The sequence below is a fragment of the Phytophthora parasitica genome (assembly GCF_000247585.1).
Source record: "Phytophthora parasitica INRA-310 unplaced genomic scaffold supercont2.53, whole genome shotgun sequence".
NCBI lineage: Eukaryota > Oomycota > Peronosporomycetes > Peronosporales > Peronosporaceae > Phytophthora > Phytophthora nicotianae.
This window is the reverse complement of record NW_008649039.1, coordinates 236,586-253,792: the sequence shown is the minus strand read 5'-3', so window position 1 is coordinate 253,792 and position 17,207 is coordinate 236,586. Positions and strand designations below refer to the sequence as shown.

General features: G+C 49.4%; 7 protein-coding genes across 14 annotated transcripts; 5 read left to right on the top strand and 2 right to left on the bottom strand.

Annotated features, from left to right (window-relative positions):
• The first annotated feature begins 107 nt into the window (after nucleotides 1–107).
• On the top strand, nucleotides 108–2,221 carry PPTG_16090 (hypothetical protein). 5 transcript variants are annotated; one of them, XM_008913405.1, is made up of 9 exons: nucleotides 108–297; nucleotides 358–473; nucleotides 549–605; nucleotides 685–813; nucleotides 890–983; nucleotides 1,056–1,110; nucleotides 1,188–1,365; nucleotides 1,426–1,549; nucleotides 1,619–2,221. In XM_008913405.1, exons 1-9 carry the CDS (start codon nucleotides 153–155, stop codon nucleotides 1,948–1,950), a joined length of 1,230 nt encoding a protein of 409 aa, XP_008911653.1. In that variant the 5' UTR covers nucleotides 108–152; the 3' UTR covers nucleotides 1,951–2,221. The 5 variants fall into 5 exon arrangements, with proteins under 5 accessions (XP_008911653.1, XP_008911657.1, XP_008911656.1 ...); XM_008913409.1 differs by having other exon boundaries at nucleotides 1,188–1,549; XM_008913408.1 differs by having other exon boundaries at nucleotides 358–605.
• PPTG_16089 (hypothetical protein) lies at nucleotides 1,673–4,089 on the bottom strand. Of its 4 annotated transcripts, XM_008913401.1 has the most exons (8): nucleotides 3,421–4,089; nucleotides 3,231–3,347; nucleotides 3,009–3,160; nucleotides 2,873–2,942; nucleotides 2,489–2,800; nucleotides 2,354–2,415; nucleotides 2,167–2,281; nucleotides 1,673–2,090 (listed from the first exon to the last, which is right to left on the bottom strand). In XM_008913401.1, exons 1-8 carry the CDS (start codon nucleotides 4,027–4,029, stop codon nucleotides 1,983–1,985), a joined length of 1,545 nt encoding a protein of 514 aa, XP_008911649.1. In that variant the 5' UTR covers nucleotides 4,030–4,089; the 3' UTR covers nucleotides 1,673–1,982. The 4 variants fall into 4 exon arrangements, with proteins under 4 accessions (XP_008911649.1, XP_008911650.1, XP_008911651.1 ...); XM_008913402.1 differs by having other exon boundaries at nucleotides 3,231–4,089; XM_008913403.1 differs by having other exon boundaries at nucleotides 2,354–2,800; nucleotides 3,231–4,089.
• Nucleotides 4,090–4,531: 442 nt separating this feature from the next.
• PPTG_16088 (pyruvate dehydrogenase (acetyl-transferring) E1 component, alpha subunit) lies at nucleotides 4,532–6,511 on the top strand. The gene is made up of 2 exons (XM_008913400.1): nucleotides 4,532–4,709; nucleotides 4,783–6,511. Exons 1-2 carry the CDS (start codon nucleotides 4,583–4,585, stop codon nucleotides 5,862–5,864), a joined length of 1,209 nt encoding a protein of 402 aa, XP_008911648.1. The 5' UTR covers nucleotides 4,532–4,582; the 3' UTR covers nucleotides 5,865–6,511.
• On the bottom strand, nucleotides 6,351–9,008 carry PPTG_16087 (hypothetical protein). The gene has a single exon (XM_008913399.1). It carries the CDS (start codon nucleotides 8,656–8,658, stop codon nucleotides 6,670–6,672), a length of 1,989 nt encoding a protein of 662 aa, XP_008911647.1. The 5' UTR covers nucleotides 8,659–9,008; the 3' UTR covers nucleotides 6,351–6,669.
• PPTG_23833 (hypothetical protein) lies at nucleotides 8,926–10,246 on the top strand. The gene is made up of 2 exons (XM_008913398.1): nucleotides 8,926–10,062; nucleotides 10,134–10,246. The coding sequence occupies exon 1, from the start codon at nucleotides 9,056–9,058 to the stop codon at nucleotides 9,185–9,187; it is 132 nt and encodes a 43-aa protein (XP_008911646.1). The 5' UTR covers nucleotides 8,926–9,055; the 3' UTR covers nucleotides 9,188–10,062; nucleotides 10,134–10,246.
• Nucleotides 10,247–10,336: 90 nt separating this feature from the next.
• PPTG_23832 (hypothetical protein) lies at nucleotides 10,337–11,113 on the top strand (the record flags this gene model as incomplete). The annotated part of the gene is made up of 3 exons (XM_008913397.1): nucleotides 10,337–10,616; nucleotides 10,682–10,869; nucleotides 10,925–11,113. The coding sequence occupies 3 exons, from the start codon at nucleotides 10,337–10,339 to the stop codon at nucleotides 11,111–11,113; spliced, it is 657 nt and encodes a 218-aa protein (XP_008911645.1).
• Nucleotides 11,114–14,015: 2,902 nt separating this feature from the next.
• On the top strand, nucleotides 14,016–15,429 carry PPTG_23831 (hypothetical protein; the record flags this gene model as incomplete). The annotated part of the gene is made up of 4 exons (XM_008913396.1): nucleotides 14,016–14,483; nucleotides 14,553–14,605; nucleotides 14,673–15,268; nucleotides 15,381–15,429. Coding segments are annotated over 4 exons (1,166 nt in total), but the record flags the coding sequence as incomplete, so codon positions are not given.
• Nucleotides 15,430–17,207: the final 1,778 nt, after the last annotated feature.

The window sequence follows — 17,207 nt, the reverse complement described above, 5'->3', positions numbered from 1 at the left end:
AAATTGTGGTGGCGCCTCTCGTTGACTTCAAAGCGCTGATTGGCTTAATCAAAATTTCAAGGTTCAATGATTGGATAAAACTTTGTGGATTTTTTATCGTTATTGGAAGTGGATATTTGCAGCTCATTTCTTCAATATCATCTAGAGAGAGCATGTTCCTGTGGCGCGCTCGTCGCCCTGAGGATGCAATCCAGAAGATCATAGAGGAAGCGGTGGCGGCAGATAAAGCTGGGAAATACGCAGAGGCAGTGGAGCTGTATGCGTCGGGCATCGAAAAGATGATGGCGCAGATGGCTCGTACGTTGAAGTGATAAAAATCCCCATTAAACACTGGTTCTGACATTTATCGGAGTGTAGAGCTGCCAAATGAAGAAGCTCAGACGCATATGCGCCAAAAGATTAACGAGTACATGCTACGTGCCGAGCACATCAAGGAATGGATGGCGGAGCAGGCGCGCAAGCAGCAAACACAGGTCGGTCCAGAGAAGAGTATTGGGAAATAGTGCTCGTGAGTTTTTTTTTTACGTATGTTTTACTGCAATGCGCAGAATGCATCGGTGTCGAATACGCAGGGGAACAATGCTCCCACTTCTAGTGGTCGACAGGTTGGAAGACCGCAAACAAACAAAAAGAAGAAAACGGAGAGATTGACATTGCTGTGCTGTTTGTTGTGGATTTTGGCAGCAGAGAACAGGGTACTCGAAGCAGCATGCAGAGCATGCTCATACAATTCTAGATGAAGTGTTGGACCATTCACCTGGAGTGCATTGGACGGATATTGCGGGGCTGGAAATTGCAAAGCAGATTCTGCAGGTTTGGCGACGTGGTGGAACTAAATGTTGAAGTTATACGTAAGACTCACTGATTGTGTTACCGTATGTATAAGTAGGAGGCTGTCATTCTGCCTACATTGCGTCCGGATTTATTCACGGGTTTACGAGCGCCACCACGCGGGGTGTTGCTGTTCGGACCACCAGGCACAGGTAACGAGTGCGTGCATTACGAGCTACACGAAGTGTGAACTGACAGCGCTGTGCTTGTTGATGCATTACTAGGAAAAACTTTACTGGCAAAGGCTGTCGCTACAGAGGCCAAGGCAACCTTCTTTAAGTATGAACTAGTTCGGAGTTGTTGCATGCGTTACTCGAGAAGTACGTCTGTGTTATACTTACGGGTGTTTGCTGCAGTATCTCTGCGTCATCTCTGACTTCCAAGTGGGTGGGTGAAGGCGAGAAACTGGTTCGAGCGCTGTTTGAGATGGCCCGAGAGTTGCAGCCTTCTGTAGTGTTCATGGATGAGATCGACGCCTTGCTGTCGACTAGATCAGCGTCCGAGAACGACGCAAGCAGAAGAATCAAGAACCAGGTACGATACGAAGCATCAGGGCAATAACGCAGCCATCTGACGGACTGGTTGCTGTTGCAGTTTTTCACTGAGCTTGATGGAGCCGCGTCGTCACAAGAGGATCGAATTCTTGTCATGGGAGCAACAAACCTTCCCCAGGAACTCGACGAGGCTATTGTTCGCCGTTTGGAGAAGCGCATTTATGGTACGTCACCTAGAAGAGTGAAAATGGCAGTGCCAATGTCTAACTGGTGCTTCGTTGGCTCTCTGGCAGTGCCTCTCCCGGATGCTTCTTCTCGCGAAGGACTTATTCGGCATTTACTAAGTAGCCAGAAATTCTCTATGTCATCCAGAGATTTCAAACAGATCGTGAAGGCAACAGAAGGATACTCTGGCAGCGATCTCAAAGCTGTATGTAAGGACGCTGCTCTAGGCCCAATTCGCGAGCTTGGAGCGAGAGTAGCAAACGTCAAGGCCGAGGACGTACGAGGAATCAACGCTTCTGACTTTCAGGTGGCGCTCACACGAGTCCGTCCAAGTGTATCCTCAAGAACGATACAGGACCTGGTTGCGTGGAATGAACAGTACGGAGTGTCTGCAGTATGACAAGCGCGATTCGTGAGCTCTATTTCCAAAGTTTATGCCTTCCGCTCGTAGATCATCAAGTACGACTCGGATACGCCGATTAGCTGTGGCATCGTTTCCTGCACGTGCAGATCTTGGATTTCGTACCACTGCTCAGTTGCCTATGACAGATAAATTCACAGTACATCATCAGTTTTTTTGTTGAATTTGCAAACAACAGCTTCTCAAACCACGTACTCTATTCTGGACGTGGACACGATAGCTGCCTTCGGTCAGAGGGTTCGTTTGGAGCGCTGCCTCTTGGCCAGTTGTCACTGGACTGTCGTGGCAGATATTAGCCACCAAGTTGTATCTGTTGAAATAGTGACAACAAGAGTGAGTAAAGATTATTGTGAAGTGTAACGCAGCCAGGATCGGAGCGTACTTGGTGCACGGCAGCGTAACTCGCAAGATCTTTTCGACTAAGTCAGCCTTTTCAACGCAATCCTGGCACCACAAACGACAGAGAGAAACATTTAGACCTCGTACGCTTCAGCCTGAGACATAGAAGCAATAGCACCTCAGTCGACTGATTGTGTTTGCGAAGAAGAGCTCGCAGTTCGGGGATCGATTTTTCGCGAAGCTCCTCCTCGGTTGGCAGATTCTGGTCCAGCTTCAGATAATCCCGCAGTTCCAGATTCTTGACTGGAAAATTAACAATCGTCGGGTTCTTCTCGATGAAGAAGTTGTTTCGCGTGAATCTCTTCACGTGGAAGATCAGGTACGCTGGCAGAGAGTCGATTTGGTACGTCTTTTTCAGTCGGTGAGAGCCTTGAAGCACGTGTGTCACGCGGGATCCATTATACTTCTCGAGCACTGTGAACAGCGGGATCTACTCCACAGCATCAATCAACAGTGTCAGCATAAGCATCGCCTACACAATAGTCCCATTTACTCGGCTCACCTGAGGAATGATATTTCCACCTTGAGAATCTTTGAACAGCGGCGTCGAGGGCAAGTCCAGCGACATCATCCTAAGTTGAGTAAATCAATGCAGTCAGTAGCAACAACAAATAAGCAATAGACGTTCCTATACGTACAAGAACGGTGACACCACAGTGGAGACAGCAGATTCGCGCTCTGTAGGATCTGCCGACGCAGCTTTCGTTTCATCATTCGTGGTTACCTCCACGAAACCCTGAAAGCATTTGTGGATGATGCTGCTCCCCGGTTTGTGTGATCCGCCAAGTCCCTTCAAACACGGCACCCCATATCTCGTAAGTATCTACGATTTAAACACAACATTTAATCCTATAACGTACCCTGTGTAGCTCATTCAACAGCCACGCCAAGAGCTCAACACTCTCGTTCTGCGTTCCAACATGGAACCTCTTCTTGCTGCTCACCGAGATCTCCTGCACCAATTCATGAGGACTAATCTGCGTAAGAGAAAACAATATTTCTACCTCGTCAGCTACCAACCACATTACAAAGCCATTGTAACTACCGCACCGTGTTCTTGAAGTTGTGTGGACTCCACATCTTACGCAGCAGCTCTCCGAATCGTAACACGAGCTTGGACTTGACTTTGCCCATCTTGTTGGCCAGAAAGAAGTCTCGCAGGGGCGGCACGTGAGCCAGCGCCTGCACAACCACATTGATATAATCTGTGTGCTTGAGGTTGTTAAGACCGATGAAACCCGGCAGATACGAGACTCCGAAGGCGTCTTGAGCCAGGATACGGTTCTGATCCAGCTGGGCAATCTGCGTTTCCTCGAAACTCGGACGCAGCGCATCCTGTACGGGCTTGAGCGTGTTGTCTACTACCTCGTAGTTGTCTGGCAGGCAGTAGATGCGGTCCGTTTGCAGGTTAATAAACACGTGATGGCTACTTTGCACCGAGTGCGTGAAGGCGTGGGTATTGCGACCGCGACCCTGGAAGTATTTGCCACATACGAGGCAGGCGTAGACGTTCTGGTCCGACAAGCTGGTGGAGCACACCTTCTCGAAGTCAAAATCCAGCAGCTGATGGTTTATCGTGTCCAGATACGGACATTTACGCCGCTTGGCGCTTGGAGCCAAGGCGTCGCCGTTTTCCGCCTTGCGCTTGGTGGCGGGCATCAGAGTTTTGGGACACCAAATCCAGGACAGAGTTGTGTCCAGGAATTGGTGTCCCTTTTGAATCAACGCAGGATTGGATGAAAAACATGATGGATAACTTCGCAACTTTCACCCAATCGCCCGACAAGAAGCGTCTATGCTGATCACTTTAGAAAAAGCAAGTCTAATCGATCTTCCCATCGTCGCTTCCAAGCTTTGTCGTCGACGCCTTTTGCGGCGTGCAGTACACTATTCGTAGTATTCGCCGCTACTAGCTGCATGATTTTGCATGCCACGACCACCTATAATAGGAACCGTGTTCATCTAGAACTCTTTTTCTCTTTCTTTAAGCTCGCTCCTGCGCGCACGCAGTGACGTCGGAAGCTTTATCCATCATCTCTGTGCCTCTTTGACTTTGCACACTGTGGATGATTTGATCCGGCGACGTCATTGGTCGAGAGGAAGGGGAAATCGCACTTAATCGAGTCTCGGTCCTGCGCGGTTTTGCGGCCAATATGAGCGCTGCTTGGACTCACTCTCCAATCCTCCTCCAAGCAGAAAGTAGTCAGCCGAGATGATGATGCTTCGCCGCTCCGTCGCGCTGGCCCGCACCGCCGCGCCTGCTACGCGCGCCTTCAGCGCCGCCGCCAACGCCTCGGGCGAGGCTAAGTTCGAGTTCGCCATGCCGTTCGAGCTGCACCGTACGTCATCAGCGATCCGATCCACTGTAATTCCCTTCTAATGCAGAGTGATGGTCATTCATTTCACTTTTAGGTCTCGAGGAGGGCCCGGCCAACTTCGCTGTGACCAACCGCGAGGAATTGCTGAGCTACTACGAGCTCATGTACACGATGCGTCGTATGGAGATCACCAACGACAACGAGTACAAGGCCCGCACCATCCGCGGTTTCTGCCACCTGTACGACGGCCAGGAGGCCGTGGCTACCGGTGTGGAGGCTGCTCTGGACCGCAAGGACTCGTGGATCACCTCGTACCGTAACCACTGCATCATGCTTGCCCGTGGTGCTTCGGTCAAGGACATTCTGGCTGAGCTTTTCGGCATGGCGGCCGGTGCTACTGGCGGCAAGGGTGGCTCCATGCATTTCTACAAGAAGGAGACTAACTTCTACGGTGGCCAGGGTATTGTTGGTGCCCAGGTGCCTGTGGGTGCTGGTCTGGCCTTCGCCAGCAAGTACAACCACAAGGGCGACGGCCCCATGCCCTGTGCCATCACCATGTTCGGTGACGGTGCCGCTAACCAGGGTCAGGTGTTCGAGGCTGCCAACATGGCCGCTCTGTGGAAGCTTCCCATCATCTTCTGCATTGAGAACAACCACTACGGCATGGGTACGTCTATTCAGCGTTCGACCAACAACACGGACTACTACACCATGGGTAACAAGATCCCCGGTATCAAGTGCGATGGTAACGACGTGCTCGCCGTGCGTGAGTGCACCAAGTTCCTGAAGAAGTGGTGCGGTGAGGGCAACGGCCCGATCTTCGTCGAGATGAACACGTACCGTTACCACGGTCACTCCATGTCGGACCCTGGTGTGACGTACCGTAACCGTGACGAGATCTCGCAGATGCGTGCGTCGCGTGACCCTATTGAGCTGGTGAAGAAGCGTATGATCGAGTCTGAGTTTGCCACGGCTGACGAAATCAAGGAGCTGGAGAAGAAGGTGCGTGCCGAGGTTGTCAAGGCCACCAAGGAGGCCAAGGCTTCGGGCAAGCCGGACCCGTCTGCTGCCTTCGAGGACGTGTACACGGACGGCAAGGGCAACAACGAGTACCCTCCGTTCATCCGTTTCCCTGACTACGCTAAGAGCCTGTACAACGGCAAGCCCCAGCAGTAAGCGCTGAGCACAGCAAGGAGGAACACATAGCGGCGAGAGGATCACCCCTCTTCAGGTCAAAAGCGCCTCGACAAGCGGTAGAAGCTGCGCTGCGTCGCCTTGTGTTTTTCTCTTTTATTTCGGCTCGCTGCGAGCATGGCGTCGAGTGCGCTGTGCAGTGCATTAGAACCCAGCTGGCATCGAAGCTTAGCTCTAGGAACAGTCTCGTCAGCTTTGCAAATCCATTAATACCGGCTGAATATGTAAAGCCCAACGCGACCACATTTTGCCACAGCCTTGACGCTTTTCATGCTTGAATCTCGCGCGCGTGCCATCATGCCAATCCCCGAAAAAAAATATACGTTGCCGGGCTTTGCTCAGTGTTGTTTACAGCACCACAAGTTGGATGCAAAACTCCACCGTTGCACGTGCCACAAACCAAGCAGAGCTTGTGCGCGAAGATATGTGCCGTCTTGAGAAGCATCCGTAGATGGACACGACACGAATTGGTGGGCTGGCAGATCGTGCGTGTTCCATAGAGTGTAAATAAATAGTAAAGCTGCTCAATTCCCATGTTGAAGCTTCCTACGATACAGTACTAATAATGCAAGTTCACTTGGGTGTGGCTCGTTCGCCTTCGCCACCTCACGCGCGTGTACATGCTTCTGATCCATATACTGACATCTGCACTATCCACTTGCGGCCGCGCATAATTCTTCTACACTACTCGACCAACTAACTAGTTCACGGTCGGCCGCTTGGTTACTTGTTTCTTTTTCATCGCCGTCGTCATATTTCTTCCAACAGATTCAAATGGAAGGCACCTTCACTCGGAGTACAGCACCGCCCCAGCACCTGGAACCGACTCGAAGTCGCTGCCGTGACGGCGATGACGAGGGCGACGACGCACCACTGGACTCTTGCTGTTACCGTTCCGAATCATGGGCGCCATGAACTCGTGTTCCTGTTGTAACGCCACCACACGGTTGTGCGAGAGCTTTCGAGCTTGCTGGGCCAGATTGTTGGCGTAGTTGGCAGCGACGATGATGCTGTTGGCGCGGGCCATCGCCTCGTTAAACTCGAACTTTTCTTCGCAGTTACCAACTACTGAAAGCTCCTGGTTGCTCTCGCAATTGAGCTGGACGCGTGAGCGGCTAGGGCGACACGATGATGTACGTCCGTGCAGTGGTGACAACCTCGTCATCGCGTACGTGGGCGACACGGACGAGCTTGATGTAGTAGACTCGTCGTCTGTGTGGTCATTCTCTTCCGATCCGTCCTCGGGCTGTCGTTCAGCATTGCCCATGCGCATTTGGTGCAGACGGAAGGCTTCAATGGAGATGGCCAGGTCTGCGGGGCTGCCACGGCGCTTGGCTGCAAAGAGAGCCTTGTTGCGCATGACGAGTCCGTCGCTGAAGGAACGGCTCGGGAAGCTGGCCTTCGGTACGCCGATTGATGAGCCTGTACTAGCGCCGTGCCCGTCCTCGGATCCTGAAGAGAACGTTTTGTATTCGATGAGACGGGAGCGAACGGGGTCGAGCAGATTATCGTACGACCGGCGCTTTGGAGTGTCCTCTTTGACTTGTCCACTGGTTGCCGTAAAACTTTGTGCACGCCCAAGAGTTCGCGGTTTCTCGTTGGTGTCCGATAAGAGCTGGTTCGTGCTGGTCGAGCTGGCCGAAGTGAACGACGGAGCTCCCGACAGTTCCGTGCTGGCGGTGTTGCGCGACGTTCGACGCGCTTCAATGACGCACGCTGTGCAGACACGAAGCTGACGCTCGCCGAGCTCGGGCACATGTGTACTGCGAACAGAGCTGCATGAGCTGCAGCACACGTCGCCACACTTGAGGCAGTTGTAGCGGCGGCGACGCACGCAAAACTTCTTGGAACAGATCCGGCAGTGATCCTGCTCACCCATGGGTACTACCTGCTGAGGCAGCACAATCTCCTCGCGACCCACACGGAAGCTCTCAGTGTATTTCAGAATGCCGTTGATGCACTTCTCTACATGCGACTGGATGGCCGAGTTGGCCACCCAGGCGGGCAGGTCGCCGTTCTTGTCGAAGTTGCACGTGTACGTCATACGCAGCTCGCCTGCTCGCTTGGTTGAGTGATACATAAAACCAATGAGCGGCACCAGGTCGCGTGTGTACTTGGGCGACACGGCAAACTTGGAAAACCCGGCGGGGGTGTCGACGGATTCCATGATGCGAAAGGCGGTCATCTGTCCCTGTGCATCCTCGATCATATCGACGTACTCGAGCATGAGTAGATCGCGATCCTTGGCGAACGGACCTGAGCTCTTAAAGGCGGCCCACTTGAGACCAACGTAGCGGTAGGGATTGGTCGGGGTGGGCTCTACGATGTTTTGCACCACCGCACCATCAAGGAAGTCCGAGGACAGCATCCCCATCATCCGCTTGAACGATGCAGTGGTCGGCGTGATGAGCGACGCAGCGACGTCTTCGATGTCACAGGCGAACTTGCACACTGCGTGGACGTTACAGGGCACGTTGGTGGCGGCATTAGTGGTGTCGGCGCGGAAGAGCGAGATCCCATGCTTCTCGTGGACCAGCGTCCAAGGAATTCCACCCAGCAGATCTGTGGCTTCCAGGAGGCTTTCAATCATACGCTTGGCCACCGTCGTGAGGCGTTCACGATCCTTAACGCACATGTTCTCGGTCTCATCAGTCGGATCGGCGTCACTATCGTCGGTCCCGTCCGATCCGTGCGAGGATCCGAAGCTGGAGAGCGAGCGAGGAGTCAACGGAGTCCCCGCAAGAGGCGACCCAATCGACGCGCTGTAATCTGTCATGGTTTGTGTCTATTTGATCGAGCACTGATAAATTGTCTACTAGATTGTACTTAAAAGCAGACGGCGAGGCGGTGCATGTAGTGTTTCTTTGCGTCCGAGGCGTTCGCGCGGAGGTTCAAATGCGAAACTGAGCGAATTTCGGCCTCTAACCTCTGGCGTTTCTTGTCGAACGTAACAGCCCAGATCGAGTCGCGAGTCGTCTATACTCTATTTAGGACGAACGGCTAGTATGCAAAACTTCTCTTCTATTTTGTGACTGTCGTACCCCAAGCGCTGGCCCAGAGGTTGATCAAACGCAAGTTTCCGCCCTCGAAATCCGATGAATATTATCCAGCGTTGCTGAAAATGTGTATTATACGTGGACGCTTGAGCCAACACCTCGACACCGAGACAGCCCATGGCGACAATGACCACTGCTGATTTCGAACGTCTCGGGGTTGGCCCCAGGTCAACTCAAGCGAGCTCTGAACGCTACCAACGCGCCACAACGGAGCATTCCGACCAGGTGGTTCATGCCAACGTCCAGTAGAGCACCGCCGCATATGATTGGTCGATGCACTTCAATTTGCGCTGTTCAGTGCCCACTCACAAAAGATAACGACCCGGACACTTTGGAAGGATAGAAAATAGTCGTCAGAATTGGCACGGCAATACGTAACCGAATCGAGGACGGAAATCCGATCAGGGCCTTTAGACGTTTTATTGGTTCATGAGACCAACGAGCGCGAGCCTATGCAACATTGTAGTCGAGAACCGAGGACGCCGCCCTCACCGCCAAAGGTGCGTCAGGTGAACTGCCAGCGAGCGCGGCGACGGAGATTTTCTGTAATGGCTTGGTAGGCCACGAACTAGGGTCCGTTTCGGGGGTATTGAAGGGTAGGATAATCTCTTGATCTTCTTCTTTCCCAGGAAATCCGAGGGTTCCATGAAGGGCGTTGGGTAGACGTGCCGCTTCTGATGTTCGGCGCCTTCAAGGCGAACTATGCTAGCATGCATGACGCCATTGCTTTAGCCCTGACGAAGGCGCTTACGTGCCGCTTTTGTGTTCAGCTGCGCGACTAGAGGTGGTCACTAACAGCGACCTCGTCTCCAGGAACTGAGTCAGCTCGTGATGAATCCGCTTCAACCGATTGCATCAATAGTTTTGATTGATTCAATACTACTTAAACGCATGCCTATGTAAACTGCAGTATCAATAAGCGCTTGAGATCCATGCTGTTACTCTGCTAGTAGTGTTGTCAGGAGAGTCTTCCCAGCTGGTGAGTCTTCCGAGCTTACGTTTTGCTCTTCGGATCAGTCCAGCGAATTCTAGCGACAACGGGAGAACAACGCAGTCGCCGCCGATGTTGGTGCTTTGGCCCAATTCATCGACGCGAACTCCAACGGTGGAAAATGACGTCCATGGTGAGACAGAAATGCTGTAGTTTACACTCCTAGCCAAGAACAGCTCCTGATCACCCCCGTTACGTTGAAAGTTTAAGGAACAACCTCGTTTCATGCCGCGGAAGCTCACTGACAAAGTAACATACTTTGTCTACAGTTTTATTTGGTAATTTCTAAGCAGACAATACAAATTACTTCACATGGCTGATGGTTTCCATACTTCTGAATCGGGTGACTCCGACCGTCCGTTGATTTACGGCTGAAGATCCCCCGACCTTTGACACGCTTCAACCCAATGCTGCGAGGTACGCTTCAAGTTGATCGTAAGAAGCTGCTGCGGAGAATGCTGTTGCACCTGCTAGCATCGCTGTTGTTGTGGTGCATCGCTCCTTTGTCTGCGTCGGTTCAAGGCCAAGTCCTTTCGCGTGCAGGATGCGCGTGCCAACCTACAGTCTTGACGGGCACAGACTCGCCTGTTATTTGCTACCACACAAACTTCACTTTCGGGTGTGCGGTGGACCCGTCCGATTCCTGCGCTGATGGCGTCTTGGATCGGTCATGGGATCTCTGCAATGGTAAGCTTGGCATCGATTTGTAAAGTGTTTGGTTGGATATGATAGCGTTTCTGTCAACCTTTTAGTCGTCGATTTGTATCTCGTTACCGATCGAAGTTCTTCAACTACGTCGACTGGAACACTGCATGTAACTTTATATGGTGAGGACCAAGTTGTGCTCACGACGACAGAATTGTCGAGTGAAATCCTTCGGAAGAAGATTTCCCAGCTTACGCTCCCGTTGGATAATCAAGCTGAAGTCAAAACTATCAAGGTAAATGAGAAAAAAATGGTGATTTTTGCACCTAACTGATTGTTGTTTTGACAAGATTGAGGCTACAGATAGGATATCTCTTCGTATGTTTGAGGTGCAGACTATGGTGAATGACTTGCCGCCTACGATTTTTTCACCTCAAGCACCTGGATCAATCTCGTTCGTGACAAACGAAGACACTGCGAGTACTGGGATCCTGTCGCTGTGGTTTGTACCGGTAACAGAGTTGTTAAATGGTAAGTAGTTTTCAAATGCACGAGGGGTTGATCAACTAACAGCTGTTATACTAGGTGCTCCACTAAGTCAATGCTGGTTTGATTCGGTGGGACGTTGCGGGTATCATGCCGACCTTCAAAGGAGCTCTGACCTGCTTTTTCTAGCGGAGGAAGGGATTGAGCCGATTATGGCAGCAATATCGACCACTTTGCCATCACCTCGACGTTTGTCTGAACCTGAGAACCATCTCAATGCAATATCTGATGGGTACCAAGATTTTTTTATCCTGAAAAGCGATGACGGTATAACTGTCTTGGTGAACGAATGTGTGGAGGTTCGACTCGAAGATATGCTTGAGGAAATCAGACACTGTCAAGGAGAAAGTGAAGCGTTTGATTTGGTTTTAGTCGAAGTAAGATGGAGCACTACAAGTGCGTTTGAATATTCGCGAATTAGTGGCGCTTCATCAAGTGAACGAGTAGAGGAGGGGGAGTCGGTGATGCGCTGGAGAATACGCCGCCGTGATGCGTTGATAACGATTTTTATCAAGCCTGATTATGCTGGTGAAAGCGATTTTATAGTCATTGTTGGCATCGAGGTGGAAGGAAATGTGCTATTATACTCCAAGAAGTTTTTCGTGACCATCCAGAGCAATCCTCAACTACATAATCGAGATTCCAAGAACAACGAATATACACAAAATTCTCGTCGGTTGGAAGATTTGGATACGCCAAACTCCGATGCGATCGTTGTGGAGTTACTACCATTGGTTCTTGACTTGCAAGACGACGAGCCTATTCGTCTCTTAGCTTCGGACCTTCTACCAAACGTTGCAGGAGCAAGCTCTACATTTTGTGAGACGAGCTTTACGATCTTCTCGGTAGTAAACGCCATCGGCACACTGGAAACACAATCGAAAGGTGTCCAATACGTAGCTGCCATTCACAATCCAGTTGTCAGGTATCTTTGCCATGAAATATTGCTGATCAAGCTGCTGCCCAATCTTAAGGCCGTCCGCGGTGAGATACGCCTCGTGATGACAAATGCCGATGACACCGTGCTAGCTGTAGTTAGATTTCCTTTCAGCTGGACCGTGATTCCTCACGTTGCTTTATTAACCCCAACGCAGGTTCTCCTGGGTGCTCACAATACTGTCACCGGGGAGGTTATGGAGCTGATTTTAAATTACTCAGAAGATTTTACCAACTCTAGTGTGGAAATCATCATCGCGAACTGCTCTTCTTTCAGTATTCTACCGGTGGGTTCTGCACATGCAACGACGGAAGATTGCAGTTTTCTTCTGAAAGACGCTGGTTCTAGCGCATCTTTTAGTGGAGTGACAATGAAGGGAAACCAAGATCAAGCCTCTCGAGTCGCTGTGGAAGTGGCTATAACTCAAATTGTGCGAGGTGTTGACAATACTTTATGGACAATTAGTGAATCCAGCCTTATTTCATATAATCTCCATTTTTGTGAAGTCAAGGAGCAGAATAGGGGACCGCTTGTCATACGCAAGGGGAAGAAAACGGATATTCTTCTTTCTTCTCTCGCTTTCGGGGTTCTCGGTGGCAGTTTGCTGGACTTGCAGCTTTTAAAAAGTATCTCCTTCGTTCTGGATAATACGCTGCTACCTAGAGTAGGTAGCTTCTTTGTCGACGATATACCTTTTTACCATGTCGAGTCCTACAATTCTACGGCCTCATTTATCATGCTGAACGCTGGAAATGGCGCTAGATATTCGTTCACCCCATACCAGTATGGACCCATTCTTGTCGATGTGATCGTGGAGTGGAATAATGTTGGAAATACCGATTCTGGATGTTTCTTCGTGCAAAATTTTGTCATTTCGGTGCTGCGTTCGCTTTCTCAGCCTTTGTTTACTACCCCGTACTCTTTCAGCCGAAAAGTACTTCAAGGGTCAACAGCTCAAATTACAATACCGACAATGGCCACAACGAATCCTGAAATTGAATACATTTCTCTTGCTGTTGCTGTGAACATAACGGATAATGACATTATCATCACACGAGATGGTATCCAGCACTATCCTTCGCCAGACGATCAGCGCTACTTTTTCCTCGTCCAGCACGATGGCGTTATGGATTCTGCAAAGCGGGTTATCCTTTCTATCACTCCGAGCAGTAACTTCTCCGGAATTTTGCAGTTTGCCATTAGTGTCTCTGCGATCGGCTTTGTAACTAATGTGGTCCCTTTTCAAGATCTTAGTGTCGAGTCCTCAACAATTCATGAAGTAGAAATCGAATGGATATTGGAAGATGAACCACTGGAAAGACCCGTCACTGCTGGTGAGGCTATTTACCGAAGCCTCCCAACACAACTCCTGGGTAATGCCACACTTTCTTTTGGGTATCGAATGACTTCAGGTGCGAAGAAACTTTTTTTACTTACTACTACTGACCCATCAAATCGTGCTAACGACATTTTTTTTTAATAGAATTGACGAGTATCAGAACGGACGTGGTGTTGAATTCAACAGAGATTCGACAACTGTGGTCTAGCAATTCGATTTCCGTTAGTCGGAACGAGTGGAACTATGTCGACGCATTTATTGATCTTTCGTATGCAACGAATGCTGAAATTATATTTCGTGGATTTGTTCCGGAGGAAAATGCAGTATACTTGAAGGCAATCTCGATCCAAGACTTTATACAAGAGGGGAAAGTTGGGGAGATTGAATTTTTTCGAGCTACAGGCGGTATGATCTACATCGAGGTCAACACAGGAAAGTCTATCCATGATCCCGTTCTTCTACGTGCTTATGTGAAACGTGCTGGAAGTACTGAATCACCAGCACTACGCTTCGCAGGTAATATTTTAACTTTATTGTATATTTGTTTTCATATTCTAATGATTTTGATGCACTACCAAAGGTGACGGCCTTCAGTATCGTGGCTGTGCGGCTACCACGACAATGTATCCATGTACGGATAGTTCGGATCGAATATTATTTTCGAGTCTGAGCCAGTGCAGAACGTTGTGCAACTCTGTCGAGACCCAGCTTCGTTTTACATCCGAATCGATTGTGCGCAGTGCGCAAATGATTTTGTTTTCGACCAGTGAAGCGTTCACGATCGAATTTTGGGTGTATGTGGAAAATTTAAGTTCAAGTTCCAGTGGTGAACAACTTTTGCTGCTTTATGGTTCACAGGATGGAAGTTTAAGCATTTCTCTAAACAAGTATCTGCTGATATCACGCTGCCAAAACCAGCTTCGTGTTCCCCACGGAATTTCACTTCAGGCCTGGACTCATCTATCGGTTGTATTCAGTGGAAGCACTGAGGTGACTGTCTTGCTGAACGGAGTCGAAATCGCTACTGGCCGCCTTAGCAAGGAAAACTGCAATATTCCGACATATGCCTATCTTCAACTCGGACGAGGTGCATGCTCAGAGATCTAGTACGTAGGCTGTGTTTTCTAACATTGTGATGTATATATACTTTCTTCAGACACCATGAACATTCGACCGGAGACCAGTGTCTTACAAGGTGCAATGGATGAGGTACAGCATCCAGCCTTGTGCTATCTACACACGAATTGATTACTCATACTTCGATGCTTTTTGATAGATTCGCATTTGGAGAACAGCACGCGAGTCGGTGGACGTGTATGCTTCGTACCAGAAGAATGTCGATCACTTTGATTTGCTCCTTGTCTTTCATTTCAATTCTGCACACAAGACGAACTGGTACTCGTCTGGAGCTGCAGGGATCGCAAATAACGTTGACTTCATTGTGCAAAATGTGCGTGCAATCAACTCTCGACAAATTCACAATTATGGAATTAGTGGGGACGGAAAATGCTTCTACACGCTGTCCGAGTTCACCATCGACGACGACTTAGACGCCGACATTTGCGATAAATATTGTGACGATGGAAGTGGGAGAACGTGCGGATCAAACGCAACCGGTGATGTGTCGAGCGCTTATGGAAACGGTCCCATTGGTGTTGGTGGACTCTCTTCGCTTACAGATTATGAAATATCCGTTGAGTTTGAGACTGACGAGGGCAACGGGTATGAGATCGCAAAGACGCTAATCGCTCGTACATCGAATGTGACAGTGCCCGGAAAAGTGGAGTATGTCAATGTTGCGGAGCTCTCTGATCAGCAACTAGAAATCTATTGGAGCCCAGTGAATGATGATGGAGGGTCTGAAATTTTGAAGTATGTGGTCTTTCTGAACGGCATACACGTAGCGAACACCACAGCTGGAGACACACTATCGGTCGCTTTAAGTATTGTTAAAATTCCAAGGAGTTGTAATGTAACTGTACAGGCAGCAAACACACAAGGTGTGGGGCCTCCGAGCAATTCACTCACCTTAGTAAGTGTGTACAGCGAGCCTGTACCACAAGTACCACAATGTATTAGTATATCATCTCGATCTGGTGGGAGCGTGGAGCTAGTTTTAGATGATACAACACGCACGGCTGTCGAGGAATTGTCATCGGTGCTTGTAATCGAGCAACGCGCGGATTCGTTTACCTCGTTCACGACGTCATTTTATCGAGTCAATGGATCGGTAGCAACGGTTTACAAGCTTCGTCACAGCACGGCTTACGTATTACGGCTTGGAATTATCAGCAAAAGTGGAATTAAGAGTGGCTTTAGCGTTCCTATTTCAGCTAGAACGGGAAATAGGACGAATCCAAGCAAGACACCATTGCCAATGGCAGCTGGCACTACAGGTATAACTCTGTCGTATTGTCGTTCTTTTTCACATCTCATATTTTCCTGTGTGTGGCCACTTCAGGAGGAGCAATCAAACTAGAGCTGGAGGAACCACTCGATACGGGTAATGCATTTACAGTTATCCGGTTATTATCTGGTCTAAATAATGTTATGTGTCATGATCAGGCGGGATTCCAATTGCACAATACAATGTTTTTATTCTTCACGATGGCTCATTTGAAAAGCTGACGAGTATTATGGCATCGAGAACAAGTGGAAATACTACAATTACATTGACGCGGGACAGAAACGAGAATCCACTGCTCCCACTTACGACGTACACGTTCAAAGTAATGGCGTTGCAAACCAATATGGTCTGCGATACATTGACGGGAGAAGAATGGGAGAGTGACCTTGTGAACGTGACAACAGTTGACGCTGCTGTCCCAGCTCCACCATCGCGCCCTGTTCTGTTGCTAGCGTCAATGTGTACTGCGTTGGTCACTGTTACACTCCCGGCTGACTTGGGTGGTGCCAATGTTACTGGCATCACTATTGGAATCTACTTATCTACAGGGGCTTTGCATAAAAGTTTTTCTGTAACGTTATCCCTGGGTGAGATCACAATTCGGAATCTGCTAGCCTATACAACCTACGCTGTTAAAGCCGCTTTAAACACTACAATCGGCGACTCGGAGTTTGGAGAAGCACTAACATTTACGACGAAAGATCCAGGCCCACCAGGACAACTAACGGTGCCTGAAGTAACTGATATTGGTTCGAGTTCATTGGTTGTGAGGTGGAAAGAACCACAGGACACTGGAGGGGGCGCAATTTCAGGTAAGCTTTTCAGTATTCACTACTTGAGAGGAAAACTGTAGAATTTTAACGTTTGACTCGTTCTGGATTTAGGGTATTTACTTTATCAGCGTGCCATTGTGGTAACTGGAACTCAAGAGCTCATTTTCAATGGATCAACTGATAACAAGACCTCATATCTCGTGGGACGCCTTCTCGCCAATACTAACTACATATTTTCAGTTGTTCCGATCAACCAGTACGGGTTGGCCGGTATGGACGATGAAAATGTCGTGTATGCGGCGACACTTAACCAAGAATTGCCATTTCCCCCGACTAATGTCAATCAAAGCGAGGTGGATGCTGGATACGTGGACTTGTCGTTTACTGAACCATTCTACACCGGTGGCTTTCCTATTAAGTCTCTTCGATACACAGCACATCTTCAATCTTTTCTATCATGCTTTAATGGCATCGGTTGTTCAACATGTTCCCACGCCGTGAACTCTGAAGGTGATATCCAAGCACTTGATCCTATTGCAGATTCATGTAGTATATCAGCGTGCTCTACAAGTGGGAGTTGCTGTTTGGAAAGTGGAGCTAAGTGTGGTATTCATATACTTGCGGAAAAGGC